Genomic DNA, 20,493 nt, shown 5'->3' with positions numbered 1-20,493 from the left:
ATGGTAGAGTTAATGAAAAATCTTGATCACTTTTTATGGAGAAAAGAGAACATAATCCTTTTGATAAGACAGGTAAATATTTGTAAATGAAATATTGGTTAACATATGAATGAAAAGCAATTACTAAATACTTTTATAATATTAAAAAAAATTAAAATATTTCAAACATTTTTTTTTATTTTTAATTGCCAAAATATGATATATTTTGTAGCGGTTTTTAGCCGTCAAAATACGATATATTTTGTGACGGTTTTTAATGTCAACTTTATATTTTGTGGCGATTTTTAACCGTCAAAATATGATATATTTGGTAGCGGTGTTTGACCGTCAAAATATTATATTATTTGTGGCGATTTTTAACCATCAAAATATAATAAAATATCATAAAATAAGAGTAAATTTTGTAGCGGTGTTTAACCCCTAGAATTTTTTTTTCTTTTTTTACAGCAATACCAACGGTTAATTTTTTTGTCACAAATTGTTTTTGACGGATTTTTAAACCATCAAAATTTTCATTTTGGTGAATTTTAACCGCTAAAATTTTTTATTTTAACCGTCACAAATGTCTAATTTTTTTGTAGTGTTATCATTTATAAATTTACTTATATATTAAATATGAAGTTAAATTTAGAAAATTCTTGGGTATTAAAAGAAAATAATAAAATATTTATATTTTTTTACTTAAAATTTATAATTTTTCTGTAGATATATTATTTAACTTTAAATTAAATTATATTATATATGTAACGTTCCAATTTAGTAGAATAATTATAATAAATAAAATGTTATAGGGTTATAGTATAAAATGGAACACCAATAGAAAAAAATATAAGAATTAACCTTCTAAAGTTATCCATAATATTATTAGAGAAAGAGAACTAAGGCACAAAACATTTGCCATAAGCTTAACTTTTGAGAGTGCTCACAGAACAAGGAGTTGCAAAAAAATAAAAAATAAAACGGTATGACAAAAGTTACTCAAAAGAGCATCAGCTACCATGTCCAAAATAAGATAACAACATCACTATCATCCGAACGATCCCCAGGAATCTCCACGTCTGCTCACACCAAGGATTTGGTGATCATCGCAAAAAGAAATACCACAAAAGACAACAAACACAAGCAAAAGGGTAAGCTAGAGATAAAATATTTAACATGTTATTGAGCAAGCAGATTATAAAACAAGCTATAGACAAGCAAAGCAATAAGCACCCAAAACATGTGAAAGCAAATAATTGAAGGACTCTCTAACTTAATATCCAGATCATACTCTTGATATAGAATTCTAAAGGAAGTATGCACATATGCTGGTTTCTGATAATGTAGATTTTTACCATTATCTAGGCTATCTTTTGCTAACAAAATCAACTCCTCTTGAGCTTTTTACCCACTTAATCCTCACTTTTACTTTGCTTTTGTGAATAAATACAATATGGGTTACATAGATCTAATTATGCCATTAATCCCCATTTTTCTGACCAATTTAATGATAGGAAGCTTTTGTCTCAAACCAAAGAAGTTGTCAACCAGAGAAGAAAGAAGAAAAAAAGCCAAAATTGAAGAGATGAACATAGTAGTTCAAGGCTGAGCGCCATTCTTCTCGCATTTTTTGGGCGTTGAGCGCCAGAAGCCAACGTTGAGCGCTGATTGGCTCGCAATTTTTGGACGTTGAGCGGTGCAGGGACGACGTTGAGCGGCACCTGTGCTGATGTGGCAAAATTAAACCTATTTCTTCTGGATTCTCGAGGGGGAAACGATCTTTGGCAATGGGAGGTGCGAGCAAACTCGTTTTGGAGAGCTTGGAGGTGTGCTAGGACTTGTGGGAACGACTCTTTCTTCCTCCTTGTATCTCTTTCTCTTCCATTTCTTCCATTTGCAAGCTGGAGCTCTCCATGACAATGGAGAGCTAAACCCATTTTTGTTAGGGTTAGATGTAGCCACTGCACTCTTATGTAATTGCAATGCTTTGAATATATAAATGCCTCTTTCATTGAATGCTAGTCTTCTTGTTTCTTTACTTAATGCTTGCATTGATTTAGACATCCATTGCATGATTTTTGATTCATTGGGTGTGAAAATATCTTTTGAAACCTTGATTTGGAACAATAAAACTCAATGGAGATTATACCTAGGAATGGGGCTTGACCCATTGGTTGTATTAAACCCTAGTGCATAAAGCAAATTTACTTATTAAGAGTTCAAGGAATTAACTCTTAATAAGAAAATTTAGGCTTAATCCATTAAGGAATTAGGGTTTCAGTAAAATTGTGGGTTGGCATTGGCATATTAATGTAGAGGATGTAAAATTGTAGTTGCATGAGAGCATAGTTCGTGAATTCTAACCCCAACAATATCAATTCATATCATTTCTAATATTTTCCATTCACTAAATGTCTCTAACTTCCAAAGTTCAATTTTAATCATTTATGCAAAATTTAATTTCATACATGAAACTTAAAATATGGATTCATTCTTTAGTTTAGATTAGTCACTAATTACGCAAATATTTAGTATACACGAGTCTCTTGGGAAACAATATCCCGGTTTTACCGGTTACTACTTGCGCGACCTGGTACACTTGTCGGAGTCTTAACAGTTTCTAAACTCTGCAAAGTCTAGACGCAAGGGGTTATCACCCAACCACACAGGGTTAATCCTCTAATGTCTTGGGCCCAACCCAATACTAGGACCTCCTGCCACTCTCACCACATAAATTATTCTACTTTATGTGAGTGTGAATAATTATTAGATTTCAGGATACCTTCCTTTATCGAGACATCTCCTATATCAAGGTATACACTAATCACCATCACCAAGAGTTTTCCTTGAAACTCTTTTACCAACAAAATCCACATGCCATATCAAGCATTCAATTCTCATGCCAAACCACCACCAACCATACAGTCATGTTTTCCATTTCATACACAACATAACAAGATCCCATTCAATCTCATGCTTTATAAATGCATACCAATGTCCAACCCAACCAAGTCATGGCTCATTACATAACAACACATTATGCAAACGATTTGGGATTTTAGAAATAAAACTGCAGCTTGTGTAAAGCTCCAAAAATTTTGTATTTATATTCAAATTAAAGATGATTGAATCAAGAACCAAATGCAACAAGAACCAACTTAATTGAATAACTATAGAGAAAGTTATGCACCAAACAAGCAACGAAGGTCAATGCTGTCAACAACCAAACTACAGGAACCTTGCGATAAAAACTGCTCTCACTACAGAGCTTCAATTCAAGATCCGACCGGTCAAAGTCAAGAACTAGGTGTTAAGGATCGGCTGTTAAAATTTTAGCTCGATCCAACGATTAACGAAGTAGAAACCCTCATTTTACAAAAAGTGTACAATATAGGAAAATGGGTAGCGCTACACCATATGCTTCTTGGTTGTGAGATTTTGACTTGTTCCACTGCACAATTTGGTATCTTGCACTTTTATTTTCTCAAAATCATTTCAAAGATGTTTATAGATGATACCAAACTGAACAATTGCAACAATCAATATCTCTTATTCCAATTGCAATCCAAACTACATAAAATTCTCTAACCCATAGATACCCAAACATGAAATTCATCCCAATTCAATGCAATCATCAATCAACATACTCAGCACATTCTAGAACAAAAATAAGTACGCACTATTTCAAAGAAAAAGAAGAAGTTCTAGCTTCCCTTACTAGGAAAAGGAGGACTGCAGCGTAAGAGAGCTCTAACAAGGCTCACTGCAACACAACAATAGTGTAAGAAGCTGAAAAAGAAGGACGTACAAGTATGAAAATGAGACCTTGACAAAGACTTCGTGAGACCAAGACTTAGGAACAAAGACAAGCAGAAAGAAAATGGGGTTTTAATGTAACTTACATGGAGATATGAGCTCAAACAGCTCTGAATAAGGACGGTTCACTGGCTCAAGGTGCAAAGGTTGGTGTCCTAACAGAGCTCTTGCAGCACTACAAGGAAGGGGCAGAGATTGTTTTCTGTAAAAAAAATGGCAGAATGTAGAGTGAGTGGCTGTGAAGGGGTCTTGGGGGGTCCAAAGTGGGCTGAACATGGAGCCTTGAAAAGGTTAGACCCCAACCCCTATTTGGAACAAAGTGTAAAAATAAAAAAGGTCTCACAATATATATAAATAATATAAATAAAATAAAAAGTTACAAAAATATTTGTAATAAATTAGAATAACATGATATCTATTATTTAATAATATGATTAATTTCTGTCAATTAACTCGTACAATTTTTTTAATATTATTATAAAATAGAAAATAAATTCTATGAAATTATAAAATAAAATTTAAATTTAATTTATTTTTTTTTCTTTTATGAATTCAAATAAAATATTTAGTTAATATGTCAAACATTAATTAATTAGTATAATAATAATAATAAATATATTACAATATTCTAAAATTGTGTGTGATTTTCAATGTTATCCACTTTTAAGCTAAATGGAGACTATGCCAACCAATTAAAGATTTAATAAAGATAACCCACTAATTGGATGTAGTAATAAAGTAAAAGATCAATTAAACAGAAGTTATGGATGATGAAAACGAGCAAAAAGTAAGTTAAGTAGACTAAAAATGTTAACCAATCACTTCTAATTTTATAATAATCTGCTTTTCTAACAGACAAAAGTTTAAAGAGAATAAAAGGTTTTCTTATTTCAAGAAGTGGGCATGGCAGTACAGGAATTACATTTTGTGCAGGCTTTTTATTGGCGATTAAGCTAATTTTTATTGCTATTGATTTTACTTTTAACCAAGACCTTAACAAAAACAATGTTAATATACTCATAACCCATATATTCCAAATGAAAAATCGTATTAAAGTATTATATAATATTACACACTTGGCACTAAAATATATCTGAGGGGTAAAAAAAAAAGTAGAGAACATAATTAACATTTGAAGTAACATGATATTTGAAAATCTAAGACAAATAGTACAGAAGATTGAACAGAAAAAGACATAGAATGATTTGGTAAGTATAAAGAAAGGGTTGTTGTGTTGGAGTTCCATCATGCACCCGCTCTAAGCTCTTCTCCTGCGCCTGCTCCATGACCATGATGAGGACCTTGCACTTTGGTCCTTATAATCGGTGGTGGCATTCTTTTCTCAACCCCAAATTCAATATCACCTTCATCCCTCGGACGCAAATCATGGATCTGTGGCCTATGCTGCATAGGACCTCTCTGGTTGCTGCTGCTGATGCTACTGTGCCTATTGTAGCGCTTGTTGCAAAGGCGACCAAGAACACAAGCAACCACAGAAATTACTAGAATTATGGCAAGGACAATGAAAACTGCTCCAAAAGACCCATTTGAGTGGTGAGATGATGATGAGGGTGGCTGATTTGTAGGGTAAACTTGGACTGGTTGCTGTGGCTGATCTTGAAGAGACATGCCTGGGAAAGAGAAATGGAAATTCTTCAGATTTGGGAGTAAAAAGGGGTTTCGATGATATTATTAAGTTTGATGTCCCTTGTTTGTTCTTTGAGTGCAGGTTAAGATTCATAGGGTTAACTCATCAAGCAAAGCAATTGCTAGATTATCTATCACAACAGGTTTTCTGTTGCAATGTTGGTTCACGTAATTAATTAGGGTTTCAATTTTAGCATCTAAAAGGTGGAAAGATGAGAACATTCTTTAATAAAGACAACTAAAGACATTCCTTGTGCTGTGTTCTTTAGGTATTGGCTCTTTTAATTTGCTTTCTACATCAAAGAAAATAATAATAAATATTATATATAATGTAAGAGCTTTGTTCTTTGTTTGATTTGTATAGAAAGTCGCAAGAGCTTGGTGATGTAAGAGAATCACCCTTCATCCAAGTATACCATTATTACGTTCATGTTAAATCATTGGAATTATTACTATAGCTAGTTTCTGAACTATGCATATGTAACATTAGAGTACACGCATCTTTTTATTTGTTGATTGCTTGTTGGGTATAGTTTCTTACATGAAAGATAATTTAAGATGTTCTAATACCAATTGTATTTTTTTTTAATATGTTTAATTTTTTTAATTTTTCAATTTTTAATATAGAATCGGAAGACAATTATATTTGTCGAAAGGATAGAAGATGACTTTCTTTTACTTCATTCCCTTTTTCATGAATATAATACTATTTTTAAACTATTCTACAGTTATAGTATGAGCATGAATTCATCTTAAAAACTCTTTTTTTTAATGTCACATACTATTAATTATAGAAGAAATTAAAGTTGTGGAAAGTGGTATCATCATGGTTTAAACGTGGGTATCGGGATTGAAATATCAATCAATAAGGAAAACCAATCTTATCTACTAAATGGAATCGCATTCCCTTTGTTCCTTTTTCTCTTTTTACAAAAGAAGCAATATGCTCTTCGGCATTGGTTTACATTATATTCTAACAAGAAAAAAGAGACTCTCTGAAAAATAAATAAATAATAAATAATGAATAACTTTTAATATGGTGTAACGAATCTAAGTATATGAAGAGTATTCAAAAAGTAGAATAAGAGAAAAAAAAACAAATAAAATAAATAAGATTGTAACATAGAAATAATAGTTTACATGAGTAGTTAAAAAAATATATACTAGTTACTTATTATCGTCGTACGATGTCATCCTCTTTTTCTTTCTTCCACCATTATACCTTTTATGATTAATATTTTATAATATATATATATATATATATATATATATATATATATATATATAAAGTTAATATTTTTTATTAAGTAAAACTTACTTGAAACCTAAATTAGAAAATAATTTGGTAGTAAAATAAATATATAGAGAAGTTAAGGATTAACAAAATCAAAAAGTTCTTTTCATCAGTATGGATTCATGATCGTCTCTAATGATTGTTCTCTTCAATCATTAAGAAAACTAATCATTGAAAGTTCATATAACTCTAATAAAAGTACGAACAGCATCATCTATATATTTTATGAAGAAACAAACATTCAACTCTTTACTATTTTTAGTAGTGTATTTAGATAATTTAAAAAGTAATTTATTTATTTGGTAAATTTAAAATTCTTATAAATAAAATGAGTTATTTGAATCATGGAATTTAAAAGAAATTGAAATTTAAGAATTTTAATAAGATATTTTAAATAATAAAACTATAGAATTTGAAATTTACTAGCAAAATTAGAATTGAAATTCCACGAGTTATAACCCTCTTTATATATATATATATATATATATATATATATGAAAAAATTAAATATTAAATATTATTTGAATAGTTAAATTTTAATACTTTTGGTAAGTTTTAATTCTAAAAATATAAAATGAAATTTTATTTTATATGAGAAAATAAATTAGTATCCATAAGCTACACTCAAATATATAATATAGATTGACTCTTCCAACACATTTCTCACGCTGAAATATATATCTATCGAGTATAAAATTAAACATTAATAGTATTCGATAATAGTCTGATAGTGAGTGAAATCATAGATCCAACAAATAACGACATTTGTTATGATAGTCTCTAATAATTTTGATATCATGTTAAGAAGATAATTATTCAATTCCATAAAATCAACTTATAAGATGAGATTTGCACTCACTTGTATACTCTAAATTAATTTTATTTCTAATTAATATAGAACTTCAAACAAAATATAAAATATTTTAATTATTCTATCCAAACAAAATATTTAAAAACTATAATTTCAAATAATTTAAATATCATTTATTTAAATTTCTTAAAATTATAGAAATCACCTTGTCAAAACACAAGGTAAAGGCATACCCAAACACTATTTTTAATGATATTGAGAGATAGTTAGGATTATGAAATCAGTTATGTGATTATCTTGATAACCACAAACTATAGAACTTATAACACTAGTATCATCTGGACTCTATTGTTGGTATCTACCTTTATCTTAAAGTGTGTTGTTCTTACAGTATCTCATGACTCAACATACAACGTTAAAGTTTTACCATTTTGAAAGATTCTAAAAGAGTTTTCACTGTAATTCAATATCAATAAACACCTATTTAGAGGTATCGTCACACATTTCAACTGTAGTGGGAAGTCTCACCCCTAAAAATGAAACCAATAATTAGAAGTTACAGAAGAGGCAAGTTCCGACAATGTTGGACTATGGAAAATGGGGTTTTTTCCTACACCTCAGTGATTTTATTTTGCACCTCCGAGCACTTTTTAAAATTTAAAAATGTCTTTTGACTATTTGAGCAGAGTAACACACTTCTCATCCCAAAAATATCCAATGTAGGTCGAGGACTTCCAAATGGCGAAAACACACACACATATATTCATTTTTAATTTTAATTTTAATTTTAATTTTATTTATTTTTTAATTTTATTTATCTTTTAATTCATTATATAAAAACAAAATTATATATATATATATATATATATTAATATTTTATTTTATTTTTAAAATATATATTAAGAAATATTAAAAATTGTAAAAAATATAAATTTTAAAAAAATAAAAAATAAATAAAAGCAAGCCGATTATAAAACAGGTTATAGACAAGTAAAAGCAGTACCCAAAACATGTGAAAGCAAAAAATAAAGGAAGTATGCACCTATGCTGGTTTCTAAACTCTGCAGAGTCTAGAGGCAAGGGGTTATCACCCAACCACACACAGGGTTAATCCTATGATGTCTTGGACCCAATATGTCCCAAGACTAGGATCTCATGCCACTCTCACCACATAAATTATTTTACTCTATGTGAGCGTGAATAATTATTAGAGTTTAGGATATCTTCCTTTATCTAGACATCTCCTATATCAAGGTATACACTAACCATCATCACTAAGAGTTTACCCTTGAAACTCTTTTACCAACAAAATCCACATGTCATATCAAGCATTCAATTTTCATACCAAACCACCATCAACCATACAGTTATGTTTTCCATTTCATACACAACATAACAAAATCTCATTCAATCTCATGCTTTATAAATGCATACCAATATCCAACCCAACCAAGTCATGGCTCATTACATAACAACACATTATGCAAACGATTTGGGAGTTTAGAAATAAAATTGCAACTTGTGTAAATCTCCAAAAATTTTGTATTTATATTCAAATTAAAGATGATTGAATCAAGAACCAAATGCAACAAGAATCAACTTAAATGAATAACTATAGAGAAAGTTATGCACCAAACAAGCAACAAAGGTCAATGCTGTCAACAACCAAATTACAGGGACCTTGCGATAAAAACTGCTCTCACTACAGATCTCCAATTCAAGATCTGACCAGTCAAAGTCAAGAACTAGGTGTTAAGGATCAGCTGTTACAATTTCAGCTCGATCCAACAGTTAACAAAGTAGGAACCCTCATTTTACGAAAAGTATACAGTGTAGGAAAATGGGTAGCACCACACCATATGCTTCTTGGTTGTGAGATTTTTACTTGTTCCACTGCACTTGATTATATATCAAAGAAAAAAGAAGTTGTAGCTTCCCTTACCTTAATGAGACTTAGCTAAACGAAACTGAACTTTAAGGAAGAGCACCACAGCTGCAGGAACAAATTAAGGAGCTGAAATATATCGACACCTAAATCAAAATAGAGTTACAAGAACGAACCCTAAGCAAGGCCACCACAATATAGCTGGAAAAAGGAATGTTGAGGTCTACTTACATGGACATATGAGCTCAGACAGCTCTGAACATGGATGACTCACTAGCTCATGGAGACAAGAGTTGGTGTTCTAGCAGAGCTCTTGCAGCACTACAAGGGAGGGGAGAAACTGTTGTCTGTAAAAAGTGGCAGAATGAAGAGTAAGTAACTGTGAGGGGGTCTTGGGAGTTTCAAAATGGGTTGAACTTGGGCCCTTGAAAAGACCAGGTCCAACCCTTTCTTAGAACAGAGTGTAAAATAGAAAAAAAAAATGTCTCACATTAACTTTTTTAAATTTTATTTAAAGTTTAAATTTTTGAATTATAATTATTTTTTCTTTAGTTTATTATTTTCTGTTTTATTTATTTTCATCTTTTAATATGCATTTGAAAAATAAAATAAAATATTAATATTTCTTAATATATTTCAAAAGTAAAATTAAATTATATATATATATATATATATATATATATATATATGTATATATATATATTTGGCTTTCGAAATTTGGAAGTTCATAAACTTCACCTTACGTCAACATCCAAAAATATCCTTCATAAGAAGTCGACGTTGGGATAAGATTTGTGTTATTCTGGTCAAATGGTGAAATGGTACTTTTGAAATTTAGAAAGTATTTGAGGTTACAGAAAAACTCTTGGATTTGCATTGAAAATGCAGTAGTCCAGCTGATTATTAGATTGGGCCGCTTCTTCATGCACGTCTATGTATTTTTTTCCCGTATCTTCAAATTAAAAAATAAAATAACTTTGTTTCTTTTTAGGTTATAAAATTTGTAACTCAAAAATCGCTTATAAATTATGAAATTTGAAAACTATTTCTTTTTCTTAAAAACGTTTATAATTTATATAATGGGGAAGTCAAAAATAATGATTTTATATTATAAAATGTGAAAGTTAAATGATTTTTAAATTATACAATTTAGAGTTTTTATTTTCTTAACTTTTTTTATTACATAATTTATAAATTATTTTTAACTTTCGGATCACATAATAAAAAAATAAAATAAAACCTTTGTTATGTAACATCCTACCTATGATACTATTAAATTACTTGGTAAAATTTATAAATTTCAAAATCTTTTATTTTACAATTTTCATACCCAACTGAAAATTTAAATTTTCATTTATTTATTCAAATAACATAGAAGTAAGATTTTAAAAATCCATAATTTAATCAAAGTGTACATTATTTTTCAATAATATTTATTTAGCACAACATTTATAAAACAAATTATTTTTTCGAAGCAAAAGCAAAGTTCTTCACTATTATGCATCCAGATCAACATCAACAACAACATATGCTCCTACACATTGAAATATATATATACACTCATCACAGTCAAACACATGCATCTACGAGTGAGCTAACATATATCAATCATTATAACCAATGATATACATGAATAATAATATAACAATTTACCGAAACTTTTCTTAACTCTAGTGTCTTACAATACCATTCAATTTCATCAATTGTCAATCATTCAAAGAGTTTATTGTCTCAAACAATGGTTCAAAGATATTGTCACTAGTGATCACAGTGTCAAAAATGTCACTAGTGATCACAGTGTTTAAAACATGTCATCACAAAAATTAATACAATCACTAGTGATCTCATGTCAAAAATCAATTTATAACTCTGGAAAGCAGCTTACCACAACCACTTATCACTAGAGCAATAACCCTTCCTACTTCTCTTAAGTCTTACGGATAGAATCCACTTCCCATCACTTCTCCCGAGAGCTTTCCTGACAAAGTATACATATGTCATTTTCCATTACTCTCCTCAAGAGTTTTTCCAACAAAGTACACAGGTGTCACTTCCCATTACTCCTCGAGAGCTTCTCCATCAAAGTACACAGTCTCATAACTCTCATTGAGAGCTCTAGTAAAATTCACTTCCCATATAATTATATCATATATAGTTATGCAGATTTACCCTTCTCATTGTTCTCCCATTAATTTCGGACAAAATTATACTCAAACTCATTACTAAAATTGATAGGATGTACACTTTTTCTTTGTCACCACACATCCACAATACTGAACAATATAATGTCACATACATTAACTCATTGTTAACTCATTCGTCACATGTATAAATCAATTTAGTCTTGCATGTACAGTACCACAACAAAATCTAAATCACAGCATATTTAACAATTATCAATTTTTCAGATTTTATGAAATTAACGAATGCACACATTATGCTGCCATTTTATAGAACTACACCAATAATTACCAACATCAATTACTTAGAAACACAAACTGATGTTAATACTAGATCATTCCTATAATATTATCAAAACCGTGTGAGTATTTTATTCTTTTGATTATCACAACTATATACTTCTTTTAATTTCATATATAAAAAAAACACAAAGCACAGTTATACCATGCCACATTAAATATTCATTTATCATATATATATATATATATATATATATATATATATATATATATATATATATATATATATATATAATCTGCACAAAATTCCTACTTGAATATTGTATAAATTATTATAAACTATAAATTATTAAATATATCATAACCTACCTTATGTATAATTCTAAAGAGTTTTTTTACTGCCTTTTCATATAACCATGATAAAACCAATATCTAATAATCAAACAAATAAAAAATTTACGTACAACAAAAAAAACCCTCTGCATAATACTCAAAAACAAAACGCGTCAAGTACGTAAGAAAAAATAACCACGGCCTAAAATGCTTTCATTATGCAGTTGTACTTACTTGTCAGGGAGTTTCTTGTTATAAAAATTACAAAAATTTTGAAAAAAAAAATAGTATTTTCTCAAAATACTTGCAAATTTCATTCTATAAAATGTTAAGTTTGATAATTTTTTAGCTCTAAAAATTATGTTATGGATATAAATGAAATTGGATACACAAGGAAAAAATGAAGAAAAACTTTATAAAAGACTCTTTTAACTTAAGAGGTTAGTTTCATTCATTTATTAAACTTTTATAATTTCATATTTTATTTTTATTATGCTTTTATATGTGTTAATTAATATATATTTTGTGATTTGACGTTAAAGTTACTATATGATTATATGATTATGTGCGGTCATGTTTGGATTAATATTGTTGTGCTATAATATTGGTCTTGTTTTTGTTTTAAAAAATATAATTTGATTTTAATAAGCTAAAATTACTTCTAATGGAAGTTTTAGTAATTTTAAAAGACTAAAAATCTGTTGTAATCCGCTAAAATGCATTGGGACCTGTTTAAAAATTGTTCTCATTATTTTTATCAATTAATTCACAATTTTAATTAATTAAATTTATTAGAAAATGGTATTTTATGTTTTTTATGCTTTTAACTTATTAAAATCTTAATGTTTTTATTGGTTAAATTCAACCATTCGTAAACTTAATGCAGGATGTCCATCAAACTATTTGATGTGAACAAACCTGTACAAACCATTTTTATCTACTTCCTATATATATAAAGCACAACAACATTTTTATAAATAAAGATAAATATATTTAAGTTGAATATAAAAGAACCTAGAACTAAATATCTAAATTTATTAAAATCTTAAAACTTAATTAAGTTTGATTATTTTAATGTATGTATTTTATTGATTATCAATATATTATTTATTAAAATCTTAAACAAAATCTCTTCTACAAAATTAATCATTTAATCCTTTTCAATGGAAACATGTTTAGAAATTCAAAATATATTTAAGAATTTTTCTTCAATAATAATATCGTAAATACTTTTATGAATATATATATAGTTTTTAATTATTAATAATTGAAAATAATGTACACAATAATTTAATTAGTAGGATAATAAAAACAACAAAAATATGCAAAATAAATATTTACACTGTGAACTGCGAAAATCAAAATGCTAGTTAAAGGCATTTCGTGTTCGCAAAGACAGATCTGAAGTTAATAGAGTTAAAAAGACTAGAGAGAGACGAAAGCAAGGGAAACGAAAAAAACCTTTCTTTTACACGCGACGCCCTAATTCATTCTCTTCTCCGTTCTCTGTGTTTTCCATTCTCCGTTCACTCACCATGACGAAGCAACATGCTAATTGGTCTCCATACGATAACAATGGAGGGTAAGGGTTTCCTTTCCCTCTCTCGGAAGGAGTGTTTTCAATTTTTCAATTTTTCATTCGTTGATTTGTTTGTTCACTTTGAGTAGATCATGTGTTGCGATTGCTGGAGCCGATTACTGTGTTATTGCCGCAGATACCAGAATGTCCACTGGTTACAACATCCTCACTCGGGATTACTCCAAAATCTCCCAATTGTATGATTTTTCCCAAAAATTAAGTCTCGTCCCAAATAATTACTTTTTTATTTTTCAATTTTTCTGGAGTTGCTTATTTTACTTTATCGTAGTATTGTTTATATCTTAGCATTGTTTGTTTGTGTTGCTTGAGGATGTAACTAAGGTTTCTATTGTTTATGGACAGAGCGGAGAAGTGTGTGATGGCTTCTTCTGGTTTTCAAGCTGATGTGAAAGCCTTGCAGAAGGTTTTGTCTGCTAGACATTTGGTGAGCTAAAAACTCTCAACTATTGAAACAACTGAATAGTGCTACTTAAGCTTGTGATTTCTTTTGAGGTTGCTTTGTAATTTACAAACTGTTCTATGCTTAATCTCTTAGTGTGTGTTTTCTGCGCTACTTTATCTATGTTGATGTTGGATGAACTAAGAACTATGATTGGGTCCAATCTAGTTTGTTTCCAACCTTCCCGTGATTAAAATAACTCGTTATATTATGAAATGATAAACCTAGAGTAAACATGTTAGGAAAGTGATTAAAATAACTTGTTATATTATGAAATAATAAACCTAGAGTAAACATGTTAGGAAAGTACTCATCTAACTTGGCTTGGCTGAAGTGAGCGAACATCTTAATAATATGTTTTTATTTGTACAAGTAAGGCGTTGAGTGAATGTGTTGATACTTGGTTTAGCTTATATAAAAGAAATAATAATCACTAAATTTTACCAGCTTTCTAATCGGTGTTTTGAAAAAATGTGATTATCTTGTAAAACTTGAGTTATCAGACTTGGTCTAGTAAAGTTTAGTTTTTTTTCTTTTTTTGTATGGATGTATGCAACTGGATTAGTTATTTTTTGTCTTAGATGTTAGTTGTAAGTTGTAAACATCAATGAAGCCTCTGCACACAAAATCCATCCATGAATGGTACCATACAGTACCTGTCATCAGGAAGTAGACTGTCATCACCAAATTCATCCACAGCCAAATATTTAACCACTCTACATGACATGCAAGAAGTAGACTGTCATCACCAAATTCATCCACAGCCAAATATTTAACCACTCTACATGACATGCATTTGCACGTATCCTCAACAGAACAACAACCACAGAAATCAAATGTTGAATTTAGTAGATGAAAATTCAATATCTTAAGTACTTCTCAATTCTAGTTTGTTTTTATTCCTATACAGTGCTAGTAGATTTAAATTAGATTGAAACCTTAAATTACTAAATTTTCTTGATTAGATCCTACTGTACCTTGCAATTTACCATTTGAATTTTAGGGTCAATGGTATCATTTGATACTTTGTAGTTAGAGGTACTTATGAGTCATATCACAATTTATTGTCTCCAATTCTGTGCGGTCACTAAAGTGTTTATTGACTGCCCTCTTTCGGGTTTGTATTAAATTATGAAACATTCCAGAGTTAGACACTGTTATGTTAGCTGCACGATATCAAAATTTCAAGGCATTTAGTAAGAGTATTGGTGTTTGAGATTATTGAGAAGGAAGCACATATGGATGGATATTTACGGACTTGTATAAAGTAACGAGTTTAAAGGTTGGATTTGTGTCTAGTGAAATGAAGGATCTTCATGGATTTGCATAAAGAAATCAAAAGCATTATAAATCAGAGGAGAAGGGGAAGGTACAATGCACATATGCTTGCTTGATGTGAGTCGGGGAATACATACATTATGATTTTCTGCCCTAGTGGTGACAACGTTAAGATGTTAATATTGATGTGTACCATAAAGAATGGGTCTTGACTTTTTTTTTCTTTTATACCTTTACATTTTGTGTTTATATTCCCCTCTCCAAACCCCACTATGCCGGAGTCTGGGCTCTGGGCTACCCTTTTATATTGTAAAACCGGGGAAACTGCTGTATTTGGCCCTTTATTTGTTATGTACCTTCAGTTTCTCTCTTATTTTTAAGTTCACCGTGACAAAAAACTTGCTAGCCTTTCGTGGAACTGATGTTATATCATCTTTTGACTTTGAATACAGATTTATCAGCATCAACATAACAAGCAAATGAGCTGCCCTGCAATGGGTCAGCTTCTTTCAAACACACTTTATTACAAACGCTTCTTTCCCTATTATGCATTCAATGTTTTGGGTGGCCTTGACAATGAAGGTATGCTATTTTTAGCTTTCTATGCTTGTTCACATCTCATTTTTATAATTGCTAATTGCTAATTGCCACTTCAACCTGAAACAGGAAAGGGATGTGTTTTCACATATGATGCTGTTGGTTCCTATGAGAGGGTTGGATATAGCTCTCAGGGTTCTGGATCCACACTTATCATGCCATTTCTGGATAACCAGCTGAAGTCTCCTAGCCCACTCCTGTTACCTGCCAAGGTGACATTTTGAAATTGGCGCTTTGCTTGAAATATTTGATTCTTGGAGTTTTATAGATTGAGACTTACATTAAAAATATTCTTTCAGGATGCTGTTACTCCACTGTCTGAATCAGAAGCAGTTGATCTGGTGAAAACCGTTTTTGCATCTGCAACTGAGAGAGATATATACACCGTAAGTTTGTGTGATATTATTACCATTTGACTGTAGGATGAACCTGCAACTTAATGTGAATGTTTTTACAGGGAGACAAGGTTGAAATCGTCATCCTAAATGCCAGTGGTATTCGTCGTGAATACATGGACCTAAGGAAAGACTAGTGCTCTCTACAAAATGTTTGAAATGCTTCTGGAATTTTAAATGACAGTGGGGTTTTCCCATGAGGTGAAATTAAGAATAGCATTTCCTGTGAAGTTGCTTTGAACAAGTATTACTACTCTCTTCACATTATAACTACTGTGATTTCACTTATATTTGCATTGGATTTTTGTTAGTCTGTTTCATAACTTTTGTGTGCGTTTTATATCTTGTTATAACATGTTTAAGTGCCGTCTTTTTCTCATGATTGCATTGTGTTTTGCTTCGCACGTTCAATATCCCGCGAATATTTTCCCAAAATTACTTTTAAACCATTTCGTTAAGGTATAAACATGGTCCTCCTTGAGGTTGCTAGTTATCAGAAAGTCCCCTAAACATGACGAATGCATTTTTGAAACAGAACGCATAAATATTTTTGAAATAAGGAGATTCAATGTGCATCGAACTCGGTGAAGTAGAATGTGGGGCAATTAATGAAATTCAGGAAAGGAACATCTTCGTTTCATTCCTTTGGGCAAGATTTTGAAGTATATGGTGATTTTTCCAATTCCAATAATTTAAAATTTGCTGCCATAGTAGAGCATTATACAGCTGAATTCATCCGATCATAGATGCATGCTGATGTGATTTCTGCATTACTTGGTATATGTTAATGACCAACAACTTAGGAATCTAAGAAACACTACTCGGAGGCATCAACACTTTCTACTGGAGTAGTATCTTCACCTGCATAAAAATATGTTCACACCGAGATAATCATAGCAAAAGTGTAAAATAAAACACAAACAACACTACACTGATACATAGCATGATAAGCTAGTGACAAGGAAAAATTCTAAAATAATTAAATCATGTCAATTGCACCAACCATAAGTATAATAAAATACAATATATATATATATATATATATATATATATATATATATATATATATATATATATATATATATATATATATATGCAAAACAGTTGACATTAAACTCAATTATTCGGATACTTTTTCTTGACATTGAATTCACTAGAGGTGGAGGTGTGTATTTGTGATGGTTTTTAGACCTTGTATAGTCTAGTCTCAAGGAATTATTAATCAATCACACATAAGGTAAATTTTCTTCATGCCTAGAACCAAAATAAGTCTTGTGACTAGGATCTTCTACGAGTCTCACCTTCATTCTACTCTATTTGAGTGTGAATAATCATTAGAGTTCAGGATACATCCTTATTGAAATCTCCTATGTCAAGGAATGTGACATACACTAAAATTACCATCACAAGAATTTCTCCATGAATTCCTCTAAACACCATCATCTTAGATGCTCACAATCATATTATCATATCAAATATTAACTAGGGATGACAATGCGGGTCGGCCCGGCCCGCCCTACATTTCTAAAGCGGCCTGAAAATTTTGGCCCACCCCGCATAAGTGCAGCCCGCAGGCTAGCCTGCTTATGTATTTCTTTTTTTTTTAAAAAAAAATCTTATAATAAAGCTTTCAATGTTCAAAAAATTGGGAAACTTTAACAAGTTCACAAAATTAAACAAAGGCTTTGGGAAGTTGGATAATAAATTGATAATTCAACATTTTCATCATATTCATATTTGTACTTTGACATACACGATGTATTATTCAAATTTTAGCACGTTAAAAAATACATAACACTTATTTCTAGTCATACAAAAATTTGGAACGTTCATGCAAAAGTCCAGAAGAAGAGTAATTAATATACACAAGTGCAAGTTTTTTTATGCGGGTTTTGGGCTTTTACGGGTTGGGCACCTACGGACCTGCTAGCTCAACGTCTTGGCCCGCCCCGCGTTTTTTTGGCGGGCCTGCAGGTTGGCCCACCAAGCCAAACCCATATTGCCATCCTTAATATTAACCATTTAAAATTATTAAAAATATCAAATCATCCAAACAGAACCATTCACAACATAAAAAGAGTAAACATAACCAATCAGGGAAGACTAGCGCTAAGCGCCATTCTCCTCGCAATAAGTGGCACTCAATGTCACCTTGGCGCCGCTTAGCGCCCAACAATTCACAAAAAGTGATGCATAGTGATACAATCCATTGCTCAACACCATGGAGTTAAAATGATCCCAAACCTGTAGCACACAACTGGTGCTCGACGTTGAACCAATTGAGAGCAGATGAAATTGGTACTCCTCTCTTCGGGTATTGGTTTAAAACATTTTTATAACCTTGGAGCTTGTACCAATTTGATCAATGACTCAGATTCTAAATTCTCCCAATTAACACAAAATCAAACAATAACACTCATCATGATATTAAACATTCCAAATGCATCAATCATACACACCAGACATATTCATTATAACAGCTCAAGTTTATCATCAAAATACAATCAATCAAAGACAGGAAAAACATCAATTTTATTAAACTCACACACAAGTGACAAAGAGTTTCCCTTACCTTCACAGAATTGTTCACAAACCCAAAACATGGAAACACCTCCTAACTTGTAGGGTATTCCTTTTTACACCTAGAGACATCAACAAAATATCTGACCACGCCAACAAGAATATTGGTCAATAGAGATTCAAGAAACACTAACAAGATACTTTCAAATACTTTATATATTAAATAAAAGTAACTCGAATTATACATTCCACCCATATCATATAATAGTTTCACTAAATAATTTTATACTTATGCATTATTAATAGATTAGTATTAGTACAGTTCCTCACACTTTTTGTAAGCTATATATTGTCAAACTTCATATATATATATATATATATATATATATATATATATATATATATATATATATATATATATATATATATAAATAAAAGGATCTCGCAAAGTCACCATTTTTTGTTTTCAATTGTGAGTGTCGTCTATAATTTAAGATTTAACCTTTTATCATTTATTTCAAATAAATTAGAATTCTGAAATATTATAAATAAAATTAATGTTTATGCAAAACTAGGTGAGTAAGTTATAATATTAATATGACTAGTTTAGAATGTTTAACATATGCCCGTCTAGCTCAGTTGGTAGAGCGCAAGGCTCTTAACCTTGTGGTCGTGGGTTCGAGCCCCACGGTGGGCGTTTAGTGTTATGTCTTTTTTTGCTTTTAATTTCTTTTCATAGTTTTAATATTCGCGTTTTATTTTTGTGTCATGCATTCTCTTGCTTTTAAATTTTTTTTTCTTAATTTTAATATTGCATTTAGTTTGTCTTATTTAAATTTGTGAAGTTATTTTTATATACTTAATTTTAATAATGATGAAATTTTATTTTTTTTAAACGTAGAAAATAAACATAAAACATGCTTATTTTATTAAAAGAACCTTTATTTTATTTTTTTTGAATAAGCACAAACTTATCAAAAGATTAATACAAATTAGGAAAATGGAGGGATTGTTTTCCCTAGCTAAGATAGTTTTATGCATTCTCTTGCTTTTTTTTTTCTTAATTTTAATGTTCGCTTTTTCTTTTTGCGTCATGCATTCTCTTGCTTTTTAAATTTTTTTTCTTAATTTTAATATTGCATTTAGTTTGTGTTATTTAAATTTTTTCCCTACTAATATATTTTCATGTGAAGTTATTTTTATATACTTAATTTTAATAATGATGAATTTTTTTAAACGTAGAAAATAAACTAAAACATGCTTATTTTATTAAAAGAACCTCTATTTATTTTTTAAATAAGCACAAACAAACTTATCAAAAGATTAATACAAATTAGGATAATGGAGGGATTGTTTCCCTAGCTAAGATAGTAGAGTGAAATGAACATCCAAAAGCATAAGAAAAGGAAAAGTGAGAATTTAAAATTATAATAGGCTATAAAATTTATCTTTGATATTAGTTTATTTAGTTGTTTTTAA

At 30.1% G+C, this 20,493-nt stretch overlaps 2 protein-coding genes and 1 non-coding gene across 3 annotated transcripts; 2 read left to right on the top strand and 1 right to left on the bottom strand.

Annotated features, from left to right (window-relative positions):
- Positions 1-4,840: 4,840 nt before the first annotated feature.
- On the bottom strand, positions 4,841-5,696 carry LOC114179003. Its single transcript, XM_028065185.1, has one exon. It carries the CDS (start codon positions 5,422-5,424, stop codon positions 5,041-5,043), a length of 384 nt encoding a protein of 127 aa, XP_027920986.1. The 5' UTR covers positions 5,425-5,696; the 3' UTR covers positions 4,841-5,040.
- Positions 5,697-13,563: 7,867 nt separating this feature from the next.
- Positions 13,564-16,873, top strand: LOC114176175 (proteasome subunit beta type-1). Its single transcript, XM_028061124.1, has 7 exons — positions 13,564-13,767; positions 13,854-13,961; positions 14,128-14,209; positions 15,955-16,084; positions 16,169-16,311; positions 16,399-16,485; positions 16,557-16,873. Exons 1-7 carry the CDS (start codon positions 13,721-13,723, stop codon positions 16,629-16,631), a joined length of 672 nt encoding a protein of 223 aa, XP_027916925.1. The 5' UTR covers positions 13,564-13,720; the 3' UTR covers positions 16,632-16,873.
- A 2,765-nt stretch (positions 16,874-19,638) lies between these two features.
- Positions 19,639-19,711, top strand: TRNAK-CUU. Its single transcript has one exon. It is a non-coding gene; the product is annotated as a tRNA-Lys (tRNA).
- Positions 19,712-20,493: the final 782 nt, after the last annotated feature.

Source organism: Vigna unguiculata, chromosome 3 (assembly GCF_004118075.2).
Source record: "Vigna unguiculata cultivar IT97K-499-35 chromosome 3, ASM411807v1, whole genome shotgun sequence".
In the NCBI taxonomy this organism is placed as follows: domain Eukaryota; kingdom Viridiplantae; phylum Streptophyta; class Magnoliopsida; order Fabales; family Fabaceae; genus Vigna; species Vigna unguiculata.
The sequence above is the reverse complement of the archived record's forward strand: the minus strand, read 5'-3'. Positions and strand labels throughout refer to the sequence as shown.